Source organism: Arvicola amphibius, chromosome 12 (genome assembly GCF_903992535.2).
Source record: "Arvicola amphibius chromosome 12, mArvAmp1.2, whole genome shotgun sequence".
Lineage (NCBI taxonomy): Eukaryota > Metazoa > Chordata > Mammalia > Rodentia > Cricetidae > Arvicola > Arvicola amphibius.
The window spans coordinates 63,984,623-63,998,602 of NC_052058.2; the positions used below are offsets into that span (position 1 = coordinate 63,984,623).

Consider the following 13,980-nt stretch of genomic DNA (forward strand, 5'->3'; position numbering starts at 1 on the left):
AATGAATAGGGAAGCCCTGGAAGCCAGCAAGGGCTAAAACAATCCAGGAAAAAACATCTTTGCCATGCCCTTCCCCTGCAAAAGTCACATACCTATGGCTACTGCCCAGCAAGGCCAGATGGTCTGTCTTCACCGTGTAGTGGCCAAAGGGCACGTGAGCCGTGAGATAGCAGAAGTGAGCAGCCTCCACAAGCCCTTTCCCAGCTGCAGGACGAGAACAAGAACCCAGTCAGAAACCGCGCCCTGTGGGGCCCAGCATCTGAGTAGAACAGAGAGAAATAAAGAGTGAACTCCGGGGTCAGAGTGCAGAAACCTCGCGAGAATAAACGAGGGGCGTTCTCGTGGTATAAGTCACAGACATTCCGTCCCGCTCTCTCCCACAGCAGCTTTTTTGACTGAAGATACTGCGTTTCAGTTCTCATCAGCCACATTGAGTGCCATCTCACATTCCCCTGACGGGTTTTTCTTTGGGAATTTTCTAAGAGTCATGGTCCTTCCTGAGGCTGAGAAGTGAAAGGAGATGCCTATATGTAAGAGAAGTGGAACTTCAGAAATGGATTTAAAACATCCTCATGGGGTGTGACTCCTTCCTCTGCTAAAGTCGGACAGCTAAAGGCTTTTCCTGCACTAGTAAAAATCACATCAATTACCAAATTGTTCCTGACTTTTTTTTAATGTTCTCCACTGCCTTAAAATTGGATTAAGTGTATGGTGACACTCAATCATCATGGTCACCTTGAGTAGAATTGGAATAACTTAGGAGACCCACCCCCTAGGTGTGCCCTTGAGCGTGTCTCCAGGGACGTTTAACTGAATAGGGAAGGCCTTCTGGGAGTGTGGGAGGAGCCATCCCCTAGGCTAGGGTCTAGGGCTGAATACAGAGAGAGGGAAGGAGCAAGCTGAGCCCCATCACTGTCTCTCCTTCCTGACAGTGAACACCAGGCCTCTAGTCACCGCCCACTCCCACACTCCGGCTGCGATAGACTGTGAGCCAAGGTAATCCTTCTTTGCTTACGGTTCTTCCGGCTGTTCTGCCATAGCAGTGAGAAGGTGACTGATACAGCGGGCAAAGTACCAAACACAGAGTCTGATACCCAAGAAACATGGATGCCCTTTTGGTCAGGCAGCTGGGTGACAGCCATCACTTGTCACAACCTTATATATGGCTGCTTCCAATTTAGCAGGCAATTGTTCACAACGTTCCACTAAGAACACCATGATTCCTAACACCATGAGTTCTGCCCAGACCAAATTTTCAAAGTAGTGATCTGGTATACACCACAATCGTCACATACTTGTAAGGTCTTGTTCACAGACAGATAACAGAAATAAAAGCAGAATCCACCAAGGTAGTTTAGACATTTCCCATCTGATGGCCTTGGGCCACTAAAGGTCATGAGACAATAGGAAGAGGCTGCCCCTGTGTTGGCTTTAGGTAAAGGAGTCTCACCTGTGGCAAGAAAGCTATAAAGCAATGGCAAAACAAAGTTCGCAGTGGGGGTGCAGGGAAACAGATCATGAAAAACAAACAAAACTGGCAAAGGGAATTCTGGGAAACAAAATTATATGATAGCTTTGTCTTCCCTGGAAGTTTCTCAACCAGAAAGACAGAGCCTCCAGAACCTGAGAAGGCCTGAGTCATAGACTCCGGCTCTCTGGAGTCTAAGACTCTGATGTCTGGCACTGGAAGCTGGCCTGGAGATGCCTAGGAAGAGGAAATGCTGGTTTCTGCTCACCCAGGGTATCCCCCATGCTGACAATGGCTCGCTGGTACAACTCGGTGTCCCCAGCCTGATTTGACAGGATCACAGCCAAGTGGGGCCGCCAGTCTCCCCACTGTTTGTCTCCACAGCACTGAAAAACAATGATTTGCAGAGTCACTTAGCACAGCCAGGGATGTAGGAAAAGAAGGCCGCTGTCTATGTCTTGGTATGGAGTTCAGAGAACGTACGTTACACTGTCTGTGATGTTATTACTATTAAATAAGGGTTCACTCTGTATGAAGTGGCTGGTGCGTGGCACAGAGCAAACTGGTGGCACACATCGGCAAACCCAGCACTCAGGAGACTGAGAGGCCATCTTGAGATCTGCCTGGGCCACAGTATGAAAACCTTTCTTCAAATAAAAATTAAAAAATGGAAAATCACATATACATACGCTCACACAGATACATACACATAGAGAGACACATAAGCATACAAACACAGACTCACAGACACAGAGGCACACACACATGCAGACACACACAGGCATGCACTCACACAGAGACACACACTCATACACATTCACACATACATACCCATACACACAGAGATACATATACAAAACCACAGACACACGCATGCACACTTATACATGCAGACACATATATTGCATACACACATAGACACAGAAAAACACACATACACATAGATGTATATGTACACACACACACATATATATATATACATATATATCAGTTATAAGGCTATTGGGTAATAAATAGAATGACATGTTAACTTACTAATTTTCAAGTTTTTCCCTGTCTTCACTTCAAATATCTAAAAACAAATTCTTCCCTACACCCCCCCAAAAAAAATTCTAGTGTTTCAGTGAGTAAAGGAAAAATGTCTCATGAGTAGAGAAGGCCATGCTAAGCTGACACAGAAGTCTTGGACTCCGAGGTGCTCACTGTCTTACAAGTGGCTGGTACTGCCTGGTCTTACAAGGCCCTTCCACACACGGCAACTTTCACAGGGTTGTTGTGAAATGTACTTCCTATTGCTGCTGAAGGAATGAGGAATTCAAGCAAGCTTTCAATATCCATTCAATTCCTCTCCACCCATTCCCTGGTGACAGTGTGGTAGCCACAGACTCCATCAGGGAGCAGGAGAAAGCCAGCAGACCTGTGGAACTGCTATGTCTTTGGTCTATTTGGGGTTAGTTTGTGTATAAGGTAATAGACACTGGTCTAACTTTGCTCTTCTGCATGTGGACAACCAGTTTTCCTAGAAGCATTTGTTGGCGATGTTTTCTTTCCTCCAGCTTATAGTTTTGGCATTTGTGACAAATATTGACTACGGCTATAGGTACTCATGTTTGGGTCCTTGATTTCATTCCATTGATCTACATGTCTGCTTGGGGGGCCACTGTTATTTTCTTTTTATTGCTGTGGCTCTGTAATACATCTTAAGATCTAGAGTGGCAATCCCTCCAACACTGTTCCTTTTGCTTAGATTGTTTTGGCCATCCAGGGTTTTTTATGGTTCCATATGAATCTACTTTCTGTTTTTACAAAGAATGAGGTGGAGATTTTGATGGGTATTGAATATGTAAAAGCTTTTGATATATGAGTTATGTTCACAATATTAGTTCTATTAATCCATGAACATGGAATGTATTCTCATTTTTAATGTCCTTATCTCTTTCTTCAGAGGTTTAAAGTTTTTGTTATAGAGCTTCTTCACCTCCTTTATCAGATTTATTCCTAGATATTTTATTTCCTTTGAGGCTGTCATGAATGGAAATGTGTCAATGATCTCTTTCCCTGTATGCTTCTTAGTGGTGTAGAAAAAAGCTATTGATTCCTGCAAGTTGATCCTATATCCTGCCACATGCTGACCTTGCAATTTCTAGAAGATTTCTGCTAGAATTGTTGGGATCTCCTGTGTATAGTATCATGTCATCTGCAAATATGGATAGGTGCTCTCCATACAGAATGGCATTGGCTGTGGGTTTCCCGCATGTATCTTTTATTGTGCTGAAAAATGTTCTCTCTAGTCCTACTCTCTGGAACTTTTATCATGAAGGCATGATGGAGTTTGCCAAAAGCTTTATCTGCATCTATTGAGATTTTTGTCTTTAAGTTCATTTGTGCAGCTTATTACACTAATTGACTTGCAAACATTGAACCTCACCCTAGGCCACCCTCCTCGGAGAAGAACTTCAGGGGAGAAAGAATCAATGAAGAATCAATATAATGTGATAAATTCCACACAGTCCCTGGATGCAACCCAAGTCCTGACTCATACAGTGTGAGCTTGAGCAAGTCTTTAATTTCACTGAGCCTTTGTCTTCCTCATCTCTAGAATGGAGAACATCATTTCTACCTAACAGGACTCTTGGTGACAATAAAATAAGACAGTTATATAAAGCTCATGACACAGTGTTTCACACTTGGTGCATATGTACACTTATAAACACATACGCACACACAAATGCAGTAGAAGAAAGAGGTAATGTACAAACCAGTCTAAACCAATCCTGTCACATAGACAGAGAAGAGAATTGACAGTAATTGCTAACACTTAGAGTGCAGAACTATTTGTAGTTATTTGGTGCTTATAGTCATAAGAGGGAATAAATGATGTTTATTTCATGTGACACTTGTTCCCTACCTATTTCAACAGCACAGCGTAAATGTATATCATGTATATCATGACGGTGGTCATGAGAAGTCATAGTAATATTAGTTTTAATTTACAACAATAGCTTAAACCGTGAACCACACACTGGGCACAACAATTGCATAGCTAAGGGACATTGCTACTGTCACTTAAACATATAAGCCAGGCCTCCTCTTGGTGGATCTGTAAGAATGTAACAGAAAAAGAAAGAAAGAAAAACTTTCTACAAAAAGAAAATAATCTTGGAAGTCATCCTCCTCCCTGGTTTGGAGCAAGGAGCAGGGAGTAGTATAAAGCTGATTGGGGTGGGGGATAATTCATTAACTAATTTCCTTAATGGGATAGACATGCAAGCATGGGGCTGCCAAGTTCAGACATTCTTGTTCCTTTAAAGTCACAATAATTGCTTGGTCATCAAAATCTCCACAAAGAGAAAAACAGTGATATTAAATAGCAACCAAGTTTGCCTAGCAGTAATGAGCAAAGTCAAGCTTACACCTGCGATGAGACCCACATCAGTACATCCAGTAGACATGCCTCTTCCATGATGCCACCCATGTAGCAGAAAAGTAGCCCCGTATTCGATGTGAGGGGCTAGGAAGTTCTCACACTCTAAGATCGAATACTGCAATGGCACATCACTGTGGAGCCTTAGCTCCCTTATCTAAGAGCAGGGAAAATTAGCTAACTCTCCCTCATCACTGAGGCCCAATAGACCACAGGCTAATTATATCACTTTCTCCATTAGGTGCTTCCTGACACGGTGCAATTTCATTGCAGTGCTGAAGCTTCCATTCAGCTGAATCGTGAAGCTTACCCTATATTCCAAAATAGCCCATTGGTTTAATGGTGGGGGACAGAAGGCATCATTTCTCTTTGCTCTGCTTTTCTTAGGATTATCCACAGCAAGAAGAATGTCAAAAAAGAAAGAGAAGGGGGGGGGGAGGTTAAATTCGTTTTCATGAAAACCCGTTGCTAGCCAAAACTCAAGTTTCAAATATAAGATATGGCTGCCAAAAGTGATGGAGATGGAATGGCAAAGCATTGGGCAGGAGCAGAGGTGATGAACTAATACTTCTAAGCAGCGAGAACATAAAGCAACCATAAAGGAGCCCAGGAAAGAGATGGTACCTAACAGGAAGTGCTCAGGCAAGGAACGGGGGAAATGTTAAAGAAACAAAGACAAAAAGTTAGAACAAAAGAGCAAGAGACACTGGGGAAACAGTGAAGGACACAGGACAGAGGCAAGAAAAGAGAAGAAGGAAAGACAGGGTAGGCAAAGGAAGGATGGAGGAGGGAAAGAAAAAAATGTTCTTAATTTGAGGAAAAAAGTAAAAGTCGAGTATGGTGGCACATGTTTAGAAGCCTAGCACTGGGGAGACGGTGACAGGAAGATCAGGAGTTCAAGATTATCCTAAGTCACACACTGAGTTCAAAGTCAGCATGGGTCTCAGAAAGGAGATAAGTATATCTCTATAACTCACATGTTTACATACAGTTTATACATGTGAAATAGACATGGAATTCCTGGAAATGAAACCAAAATAAATATTGAAAGATATAATCCCAAGAAGATGTTCCTGAATTTTAAGGCATGAATGTTTCCATTAAACGACAGGTATGTGGTATTGCCGGGGAGGGGGGAGAGGAGGAAGGGGGAAACAGACCCAGACAGTCGATGCCGAGATACAATGCCAAGGTAAAGCTATTGGATCAGAAAAGAACACACTGGCTCAAAAAGATCGAATCTGCTAGAGTGGAGACAGTCTCAAGCAGACCTCCACCTTCTCCTCGGCACATTCAACTCCAAAAGCACAGAGAGCAACATGTCCAGTTCTGGAGGATCGCTGTGCGCAACAACAGCTCCTGCACAATCAGGCACTGTGGCAAACCTGAGCCAGTCATGACCCCATTCCTCACTACCTCCATAACTGAGCCATTTTTACACCTTGGTACCTCTGTTTCTGTGCCTGCAAAAGCAGGGATAATAACTCCTATCTCCATGAATGAAACCTGCTGCTATGTATCAGATCGTCTATGGGTCAAGCACACTGTAGATAATTAATAAACTATCATCCGTGCCTCATCTGGAAAGGTAGTGCTACATTCCCAGGTAGTCCCCCAACGGCCCATTCCCAACCCTTAGGACTCTGGGGCATAGAAAGAAGCCTGTCACAGAGAGTACCGTACCATGGCTGCTTGTGGAATCCTTCCCGACATGAGCTGGAAGAGGGTCTGCAGGGGGTCGTTGAGGGCCAGTGTGCTGGTGAAGCTGTGAGAAGAGAGGAGAGTCAGTGGGGAGTCAAGCCCAGAGGGAGCCCATCACCAGTATGCAGGCCTGAATATTCCACTTGACAGGCGCTTCCATTTTGGAACGCAGGCTTCTCTCCGCCCTGCTGTGCCTTGTGGCCTTTTACAGACAATCAACCACATCTTCACCACATCACACTTCCCCAAATAGACTTCATTTTTCCAGGTTACTTTTTTGGATTTTTTTCCTTAATGCCCTGATTCTTGAGTAGGCACTTCTAAATGTTTTCTATCAGTGAGTTGACCTCCCTCATCTCTAGGTAGTCTGGGTAGCCTCCACAGTGAACGTGGAAGCTCTTCTCCATCGGCCCCTCCTTCCCAGCCACCCTCAGTTCTTCCTCACCAAACCCATCCCACTAAGCATCATTTTTCCGGCTCATCTCAAGCCTGGGTCTGTAGAGCTTTGACTCACAAGCACTAAATAGCCATTTTCAATAACCAAAGAGGCGTGGACAAGGGACAGAAATGATCCTGCTGATGACAAACTGTGGGATGTGCTTAACAAGGATATAATAAGCTCTACAGCTGATTTGAGATTTAAGCACACTCACTAAGAGATATTTTTCACAATTCACTGGGCCCCATCAAAAATCAATGGCCCAAGGCAAAACTCTGTAGCAGAGATGTATGCTTCGACGCGGGGATGTGGGATGCTCATTTCCAAAACCCAAAGGGAAAATCGTCCCTCAGATCACCATCTTTTGCTTAATAGTGCCCTTGCCACGGGAGCCCAGCACACTCAGCATTCCAGAGAGCAGTGTGCCCACCACTCTAGCCTAGGGCCATAATTGAGAGAGGGTGGCATTGCTTGTGACTGGGAAGATGGAGTTAAGGTAATAAAGAGTCTCACTGAGACCATCAGGAAGAACAAACCACCAGGCAGTGTGGCAGCCAACAGGAGCACAGAACTTACAGCAGAGGGTATGCCCCCTCAGCCAACTCTCTACGCAACAGCATTTATGGCCAAGTCAGCCTAGGTTCAAAGGGTTGTCTCAACAGCCTCAGCCAGCCCTAGAAGGTAAACTGCACACAGGCCGTCTTTATCAGACTCTGACCCAAACCTGTTCCTAGAAGGCCTCCCCCTCACTCCTGACACCCATGATACTCACAGGAGTGTGGCAGACTCACATAGAAACTCCCCTACAATGTCCACCTAGACCCAACACCTCCTCCACACAGACTCCCCACTGCTACATGCCCCCCCCCAATTACCACAGGCTGTGTGTTGGGCTCCTGTCCCTACCTCACATTGGCTTGGTCGTTATCCCAGGTCTATCATAGCACCTGGGTCACTGTCAGCCGTGATTCCTTACCAAGTACGCCTCTTCTCTCAATATTCCCTGCCCAATTAATGCCTATCCTACCATGGCTCATATACATGCCATACCAGCCCCTACCCTACCAGCCCCTCAGAACCCACAGCCTCGGTGCAAGACCAAGCCCTGGACTCTTTCTTAAATCATAATCCCTTTGCCTCCAGGCTCCATTGGCTACACTTAAGTGATCCCCTACCCTTCCTTTCCTAATGAAACTGTCTAAGCAGCCCCTCCCACAAAAGACTACAGTGTAGAATATTCAGAATTCTCAGAAATTCTGGCCCCTTAGGAATTTTGCCAAAAATGTTTCATTCCATTTAAATAGGTTTTAAGAATGCTTCTTTGCCTAAGTTATAAGAATCTAGGGCCAGTGAAATTGCTTAGTAGGTAAAGCTACTCTCTGCCAAGCTTGATGACCTAAGTTTGGATGCCCTGGATCTAAATGATGGAAAAAGAGAATTGACTCCCACAAATCATTCTCTGGCCTCCACGCATAGTCTGTGGCACATGCACTCATGCACACACACACACACACACACATGCAGAGAGACATGCATAATAAATGAATAAATGTTTAAAAATGAAGAATCTTGAGAACTGAGCATGAAGGTAGTATGCTTATATTCCCAGTACTTGGGAGGCTGGGGACAAGGAGAATGAGCAGGAAGAAGAGAGGGGAGCAGAGGGAGAGGAAGAGAGGGGAGGGGAGAGGAAGGGAGGGGAGAAGGTGGGAAGAAAGGAGAGGGGGAGGGGAGGGGAAGGAAAGAGGAGAAGGGGGGAGGAGAGAAGATGAGAGGAAAGGAGATGAGAGAAGAGAGGAGGGAAGGGGAGTAGAGGGGAAGGAGAGAAGATGAGAAGAGCGGGAGGAGAGGGGGGAAAGCAGGGAGGGGAGGAGGAGAGGAGAGGAGGGAGAGGAGGAAAGGGGAGGGGACGGGAGGAGGAAGGGAACAGAAAGGGAGGGGAAGAGAGGGGAGGAGAGGAGAGAAGAAGAAAGGAGAGGAGGGAGGAGGGGGAGGGGGGGGGGGGGGGAGGGGGGAGGGGAGGAGGGGGGGAGAGAGGAGAGGAGGGGGGAGGAGGGGAGGAGAGGAGAGGAGAGGAGAGGAGAGGAGAGGAGAGGAGAGGAGAGGAGAGGAGAGGAGAGGAGAGGAGAGGAGAGGAGAGGAGAATCAGGAAATGAAAAATGCTACGCCCATCTCAGTAAAGAGAACTTGGCAGCTGTGTATGGAACTTCTCAATGAAATTTTTTTATTTCTCCCCTACACACACGCGCACACACACACACACACACACACACACACACACACCACCTTTGGAAAGGAGGCTGATCTGCTCTTCTGGTCTTTGCAAGCGAGACTCACCCACTCATGACCCAGTTGTAGGTCCTTGGGTCCATCTTACTGGCTAGGAACAGAGCATGGCCCCACAAGTGGTTCTTCATAGCCCATTCCAAGGCCTCCTGAAAAGCAAAGAATGGCAAACAATAGTACCTTTCTCGTCTCCATCCGATAAAAACAGCAAATTTTCATGCATAGGCAGTTCTGTACTCCAAGCAATAGAAAATCCCAGGGAAATTTAGAAAATGAAGAAGGAAGAACGGGAGTGTGTGTTTCACTCAGCATGGTGCTACTCTCTCCTCCAGCCATCATCCATTAGGACATGGCATTAGCTCCTCTTCAAACATGGTCCTGGGCATCTCATCTCTTTAGTATCAGCTGCAAAATACTTCTAAAACCCTAACTGCCAAAACCGAGGGAAAAGACTCCAAAGACTGAGTCTCAAAATATGAGTAACAATAATGTATTGCTATGGCCATATTAAAGAACAGTGTCCTTTCTAAACGCTATGGCAGAGGGGACATCTTCCTTCCTAGGCACAAAGCTGGACATTCCCCACCTCATTGCCTCCTGAGTGTGGCTGAGCATGAGCCATGGCGTGAGAATAACAGTGCCACTTCCAGGCTGGGCCCATAAAGTCATCCACACTCATTTCTAGTATGCCTCACCCCATCAGGTAGCTGCAAGGAAAAGGACTCCTGGAGAACTCTAAGCTGACAATGGTGAGGACCGCCGCATCCTGAGTCTGACATTGTGGAGGAGGGTTAACCGACTGGCTACTGTGCCTAAGCTCATGGGAGCTAGCCCGTAAGCCCAATGCAGAGAGAGTGCTAACTCTCAGATGCTGTCTGATGATGCGTTGGTAGCGCCATCGAGTAAGAGGGATAAAGCTGCAAACTTTAAAACACACATACATATGTGCCTTTTTTGATTCAGTTTATAGTTGAGGTTTTGAACTGGTATTAATGACTTCCTTGGTAGGAAAAAATGCATGATTTCTGGCAGGAGGTCACTAAAGAGATAATACTACTTTCATGTAACAAGTGTCTTTATTATCCCAGCATATCTCTGTGTAATCTTATTGAATAGAGAGGGCAAATTTAATCATCACAATTAAGGAATTCAGCCCCAGGTCCAGAACAAGTGAAAAAAATTGCATTAGGACAACCTTTTTTTTCCAGCATACTTTAACTATTTCATAATTCTTTTTTAATTTGTTTTTTAAAAAGTGACCAATGAGTTGGTTGAGAATTATTAGCTGACTCAAAATTCTGCCCACTCCAAAAATAAAATTTATAAGTAAAGAACTTGAGAACTTATATCAAGGCTGTCAAGAATATTAAATTCCAGAAATAATACCTGAGTCAAATATGAATGAAGGTATCTTGATACCCACTCCTCATTCATCATCCTGTAGATACCCCCACTGCTCCGTCTATCACTCAGTGTGCTGAGGTACCCAGAAGCCCATGTTCAGGCTCACGCTACCCAGATCCAAGTCCCACATCTAAATCTAACTGCCCAACCTGTAAATCAGCAAAACAAAACCAGACCCTACCACACAGGTTTCTATGGAGATAAATCAGATCACACATAAAAAGATATTGAGTTAGTGCCTGATGGGTAAAAAATAATTTTTAACCTCTGCTTTGTTATTGTTGTTATTATAGATATTGTTCATCTTTCTTGAAGGGAAAGTTCAGGACTGATTTGTCTCTGTATGCCTCACTGGGCAAGAAATAGTGCTGCAGATGGGTTTTCTGTTTTGCTTTGTTTTAAGAGAATAAATGGATCACTGAGAAAAGCACAATTCCCTGCTAGGTAAGGGATGGATAGAAAATGGCTGTAATTTGATACTACTTGTTTTTATAAGTTATTATGTTAAGTGCCCCCATAAAAGAAAACATCATGTTTAAAAACTCAATAGATAAAATATTAAAATTTCAAAGTAGGGGCTGGAGATATGGCACAGCAGTTAAGAGCACTTGATGCTCTTGCAGAGGACCCAAGTTCAAATCCCAGCACTCAGGTAGTGGCACACAGTCACCTGTAACTCCAGTTCCAGGGACCTGACACCCTCTTCTGGCCTTCCTAGGCACCAGGCATGCCCATGGTGCGCAGATGTACAGGCGGGCACTCATACATGCAGTAAAAATAAATGAATCTTTTAAAATGCCAAAGTCAAAAAACTAACTCAACTTCGTTTTTATAAATTAATTTGAAAATGGGGGGGGGAACTAACTAAATATGACACACATCCAAAAGAAAGATTTGCAGTTTAGAATGGAACATCTTAAAGATCTGAAGAGCACAGGCAATCCAGCATGCACTGATAAGATGCTCTACAGGAAAACGTGGGAAGCCTGTGACAAGAATCATCACAGGGGAAAAGCTAATTTCATTCATAATAACAGAAGTGCAAAGATATACACTGAATTGTATTTTGTTCACCCCTAGGACAGGCACAGACCACAAGTGTGCAGGCTTTGGTGAGGACACAAAGCAATGGTTTCGCCCTTCGGTCACGGAGCTAATGATGCATCCTAAGACGCAATTTTTCAATAGCTATCAAAATTATAAACCACGTACCCTTTGACCCAACACCTTTGCTGCTAGAAATTCATCTTACATATGTTCTCTCATAGTGGACAAAAATGACAGTGATGTCCTAGCTTGGGTATAAAGTGTACCCCACAAAAGGCCCACGGGCTGAAGGCTTGGTCTCCAGTTATTGGGAGGCAAATGGATCATGAGCGCTCTAATTTCAGATTCACTTCATGACTTGTATAAAACATGACCACAACTTCAAAATTAAATAAGCGACCCTCTCCACCCATTATATGAAAGCATTCAGAGTTGACAGGAATACCTGAGATCCAGTGGCAGGGATATCATTCCTAAGTAATCTCCCCATAAACTAAGTTGCTATGTTTAAATTATGTGTATGGGAGGGGGACATTCACACGAGATCAGGTGCCCACGTAGGAAAGAGGTGTTGGATTCCCATGGAACTGGAACTATAAATTGTTGTGAGCTGCTCAACGTGGGCACTGGGAACTGAATTCAGGTCCTTTAGAAGACCAGTAAACATGAGCCATCTCTCCAACCCTAGAATGTTTGTTTGTTTGTTAAGTACTTGTCAAGAACATACAAGGCACTGAGCTGAATTCTTAATGCTACAAAAATACTAAAATTGTACTATTCAAACATATTTAATGTTGTTAGGGTACTTTACCATGTAACATTACATGTAAAAAGAAATAAATAATTACATGCTCCTTTGGGGTTGTTTATCTGTTTCGAGACAGGGTCTCCCTTTATAGTTTAGGCTGGTCTCCTACTCACAGTCTTGCCTACCTCAGCCGGATGAGTGCACCACCATGCCTGGCTCATCTATGCGACTTAAACTGATTTTTAATGGGGAAACGCTAGGAGTAAATAAATGGAATGTGAACAGATGCTGCCTTCTAACAGTAGGACGGCATGAGCTCTGAAGATGGGAATGGCAAACACCTATGTATTTTTATTTTTCTCACCATAACTTTTTGAACATCTCCCATGCTCTAAAAGAAGTGTGTTCTAGTCATATCATTGGAGGAAGGGGAGATGGGGCAAGGGGTGGTGGTTGCTCGTCCGAAGGAAGCCTGGGAGAAAGGTGTTCTCACCTTCTTCCTTCCATAGTAGAGCAGCCTGGTGAACTTCTCCACGATCTGCGCTGGCATCTCCACGCTGGGGGGAATCTCCCCGGTGAGCAGGTTGCGAGTCCCAGAGCTCAGCACCGGCCAGTCCTCATCTGTCAGGTTGATGAGGTTGGCCACTGGGGGCTGCCTTTTGTACTTCTCCAGCTTCCTGCAGTCCTGCATCAGCAGCTCAGCAATGTCAGAGCCCACCATGGACTGTAAGGTAAAGAGAGTCATCCTGTGGAGCCATCCTATTGGTCCCCAGGCTGCCCCTCCCCCGGGCTGAAGAAGGAAGGCAGCAGGGCCTCTGCCTTCTTCCTGAGACAGTCAGGTAAATATACCATAGACCTTTCAAGAATAACTGAATGTCAGACATCAGCTTCACTACTGCTGGCTGTTACTCTCTGCCTGTAGGCAGCCACAAACCTCACTGGAACCACTCACAGGTGTATTATCTGGTCAGTGCAATAATCCAGGGTCTGTATAACAAACCCCAGTCAGTGGGAAGATGCTCTCCAGGAAAGGTCAGCATTGGCAAACTGGCAGGGGCATCCCCTCTGAGCAACGGTGCTGCTTAGAGACTGCCTTTTATAATCGTGACATATACCAACTCTCATGAAGACTGAAACTTCAGCCTGGTTTTCCTCTGCCCCCAATATCAAGCAAAGCAGTGACTCACCCCATTCTGTCGACAAAGGAGAACCAGCAGGTGCCAAAGTAGAGCTGAGTCCCTGCTCCCTGGTGTCTCAGATTTGAGACACTGAGCTGCTTTCTTCTGGCAAAACGTCATGATATCCACCTTGTGTATGTCCTCCCTGTGAGGCAATTCAGGAAGCAAGGCCTAAGCAGTCTGACTGTACAATGCGCTAGTTTATGTGGCAGAAGCCTGATAGCCCAGGACTGGAAGTCTGAGACCACAACATTGTTTTGTTTCCCTACAGAACAGGAAGGAGTT

At 44.9% G+C, this 13,980-nt stretch overlaps 1 protein-coding gene across 10 annotated transcripts in view; it reads right to left on the reverse strand.

The window, feature by feature from the left end:
• Nucleotides 1-13,980, reverse strand: part of Sec16b (SEC16 homolog B, endoplasmic reticulum export factor) — a 42,254-nt gene that overhangs the window by 17,925 nt on the left and 10,349 nt on the right. For all 10 annotated transcript variants that reach the window (XR_005287746.2, XM_038350102.1, XM_038350100.2 and 7 more), the window contains 6 exons: nucleotides 13,705-13,840; nucleotides 13,011-13,241; nucleotides 9,370-9,467; nucleotides 6,576-6,657; nucleotides 1,737-1,854; nucleotides 93-204 (listed from right to left, as the gene is read on the reverse strand). Coding sequence is in view for 9 of the 10 variants with exons in the window: in XM_038350102.1 (XP_038206030.1) it covers nucleotides 93-204; nucleotides 1,737-1,854; nucleotides 6,576-6,657; nucleotides 9,370-9,467; nucleotides 13,011-13,241; nucleotides 13,705-13,840 (777 nt within the window). In the remaining variant the exon portion in view is untranslated. The remainder of the gene's footprint in view (nucleotides 1-92; nucleotides 205-1,736; nucleotides 1,855-6,575; nucleotides 6,658-9,369; nucleotides 9,468-13,010; nucleotides 13,242-13,704; nucleotides 13,841-13,980) is intronic.